We start from the raw sequence: 2,970 nt of genomic DNA, 5'->3' as shown, positions 1-2,970 counted from the left end.
CCAAGTAATAATCCCGGATCGACAAAAGAATAACGGTAAAGGTGTTCGCTGCCATAATAAACGATTATGGTCTTTGCTGGACTATTTGGTGGTATTTGACGGATTGTCTGATTGGGGAGTTAGGGTTTGATTTACGTACAAGTTCTCTCTGACATGTGCGCTAAGGAATGAAAATTGAATTACTTTATAGTTTAGATAGTAAAAAAAAAAAAATAAGGAGAATTTAGTAAAACATATGAGAAACGTGACTACTATAAATGCACCCCTTAAAAACAAGCTAAATATATAGGTTAACTCGAATAGGACTTCGTTTAAAACAAGTCAATTGACTCAATCAATGTTTTAAAAACCGTTAAATACCAGCCGATTATACCGGTATTACTGTTTCCAGATGTAAATCTGGTAAGAAACACCCCGGTAAATAAGTGAAACAACATAAGGTTTGTACCGGCGGTAAAATCCGGTATACCGGTTTGAAACGTAATACCGGTACCGGCCCATGGTTATTTTAATTTGGGTTGTTACTTATTTTTATTATATATGTTAGTTATCTTACGTAATTTTTTATATATTATGATTATTCGTAACTAAAAGTTCGTATTTAATATTGCATGAAACGAAAAATAGTTATCCTCTAGTTGATGAGGATGACGATAAAAGAACTTGAGGTATTCAACCTCAGATAGCTTAAACATATCGTACACTTTCATTTAAAAGAGCTTGTTGGAAAATTGAATGATTTTCGATTATATTTTGGATTATTTTTTATTATGAATTTACTTTTAGATCATCTTTTTATATGTAATCATGTAATTTTGGATTAACTTTTGAGTTGATGTTGTAATTTATGAAATTATAGAGTTAGCTAGTCAACCTGGTTAAACCGCTCGGTATAACCTGATTCAACTGGTTGAACCATTTTTTAGCCTAACCAGTTTGATTTAAAAACCGATTTTTAAAACATTGGACTCAATATCAAACGAGTAAAAGAAGCCAATTTTTAAACTCTTAATTTTAGATGATTTAGGAAATGTAGAACTAGAAAATTGTGACAGTTCAAGCTAATCACAAGGAATTCTGAATAGCTTGGTCTAAATAAGTCATGATAGAAAGAAAGCACAAATTTGCAAAAAGATAAACCAAATATGGATAAAAAAAAGCTATCGTACCAAACTTACTATACCTAGCAAAACACTAACATTTTTTCATTGGGTTACTTCTTTTCCTTCGGTTTGATCGAATAAGCGGGTGGAAAACAAGGTGCTTTGATACACCCGAATATCTTTTACAGGACCTACTCGTTCAAAACCAATGCATTCTGATTCATACAAACTGTCACTTTTTAAGTTGTAAACAAGCAACTTTTGATGTCCCTGATAACTTGTCATTAATATGTCCCCATTTTCGTTCCAGAAACCTAAGACCATTAATCCGCGACTACAATATCCGCAACCTAGATGTGGTTTCTGGTCGAACCCACAATGCATAACCCATCCTCTTTCCTTCAATACCCACACCTCCACGCTATAGTTAATAGCGATATACACAAATCCAACTTCACCATGTAAGTCAACCAAATGCACATAACTTCCAAGAGGTCCTTCTCTAGGAGGCTTAATCACCCCAAATTCCTCGGTTTTCATGTCAAATCTTATTATTGGGCAGTAAACATTCCTACTAGTCAACCAATGCATACATCCATTAGCGAACACCCCTTCGCCGCATATTGGATGAGATGGGACTTGGGGTATCTCTCGCCACGAGCCTGTGCCCAAGACATGCACCATAGTGCATAGACCCTCCTTGTCCGGATGCAAGTTTGCCATGACACACACCATCTTGAAACTGTTGGTAGATTCATCAAACCCAAGCCCGCTGTCGAATCGCAATGGTGTGTTGATGGGTGGCAGTTCATAACATTCTCTCCTTATAGGATTGATCACAACAAAAGTACTGGCGTCATTACTGTGGCGTTGTGACGAATAGAGGAAACCATAGCAAGAACCTAGAACTATGAACCTAGGATGTCTGTCATTCGATGTTTTACACATAAACTCCATAGAGGGTGGCTTCTTGTTCAACTTTAGGGCACAACTACCTGTTCCTGCTTCTTCTTTATATTCCAAGAAACTGAGTGTGCATGGTGAGTTGGGAACATTAGATGGGTTTTGACGAAACATAATGATCGTTGGATCGTTGATCACTGCCGCTCGTTTGGCATACATGGTTTCAAAGTAAGGATCGTTGATATAGTTGCGCCATTGCTTGCTTACACACCGGCAATGAACCAGCGATTTCACCGGTATTCTTGACAAGATATCGTACCTGATTTCCGAAGGTAACTCGGCCATGGTTATAGATTTGAAGGCTGATTGAAAAGGCTTTTTAGAGTTTAGGGTTGACAAGATACTGTGCATGTTTTCCGAAGGCAACTTAGCCACCATGATTGTAGATTTGAAGGCGGATTCGATCAAGACGCTTTTTTTATTGTTTAGGGTTTGCTACTTTGCTTAATTACAGACCGTAGCCTTCAAGATCTTAGTGGTATATAGAGTTTTTTTTTTTCTTTTCTTTTAAAGAGTATAAATCAGTTCATTTTTTTAACATTTAAAATCATAAACTTTAAGGTTGATTCATTTTTTTATATAAGTTGTTGATTTGGGAAATAAAAAATACAAAACATAAAATACAAATATCCTTATCATATAAAAGTAGGAATACGGTGAAAATGTAAAAAAACGCGGTGACATTTTCGTAATAATTTACCAGTAACTTTGATCTTGTCGGGTAATTTTATAAAATGTTCTTGTAGGATAATTTTGATCTTGTAGGCTTTATAGAATGACAAGTGTCCAAGACTTTGTAACCTTTGTACACTTCTTATTTTTAGAAGTCTTTGTATTTGATCCTAATCCATTGTAGTGAATGTTAGGGTCTGTTTGGTATGGCGTAATGGAATAGATGAGGGAA

At 35.6% G+C, this 2,970-nt stretch overlaps 1 protein-coding gene across 1 annotated transcript; it reads right to left on the bottom strand.

Annotated features, from left to right (window-relative positions):
• Window positions 1-1,168: 1,168 nt before the first annotated feature.
• On the bottom strand, window positions 1,169-2,530 carry LOC110903422 (F-box protein At1g47340). Its single transcript, XM_022149381.2, has one exon. It carries the CDS (start codon window positions 2,442-2,444, stop codon window positions 1,206-1,208), a length of 1,239 nt encoding a protein of 412 aa, XP_022005073.1. The 5' UTR covers window positions 2,445-2,530; the 3' UTR covers window positions 1,169-1,205.
• Window positions 2,531-2,970: the final 440 nt, after the last annotated feature.

Source organism: Helianthus annuus, chromosome 13 (assembly GCF_002127325.2).
Source record: "Helianthus annuus cultivar XRQ/B chromosome 13, HanXRQr2.0-SUNRISE, whole genome shotgun sequence".
Classification (NCBI taxonomy): Eukaryota; Viridiplantae; Streptophyta; class Magnoliopsida; order Asterales; family Asteraceae; genus Helianthus; species Helianthus annuus.
Note: the sequence above shows the minus strand (reverse complement) of the source record. Positions and strands in the feature narration are given on the sequence as shown.

Excerpts from the sequence above, each read along its gene's own strand:
- LOC110903422 (XM_022149381.2), bottom strand. The coding sequence starts at position 2,444 with ATGGTGGCTAAGTTGCCTTCGGAAAACATGCACAGTATCTTGTCAACC.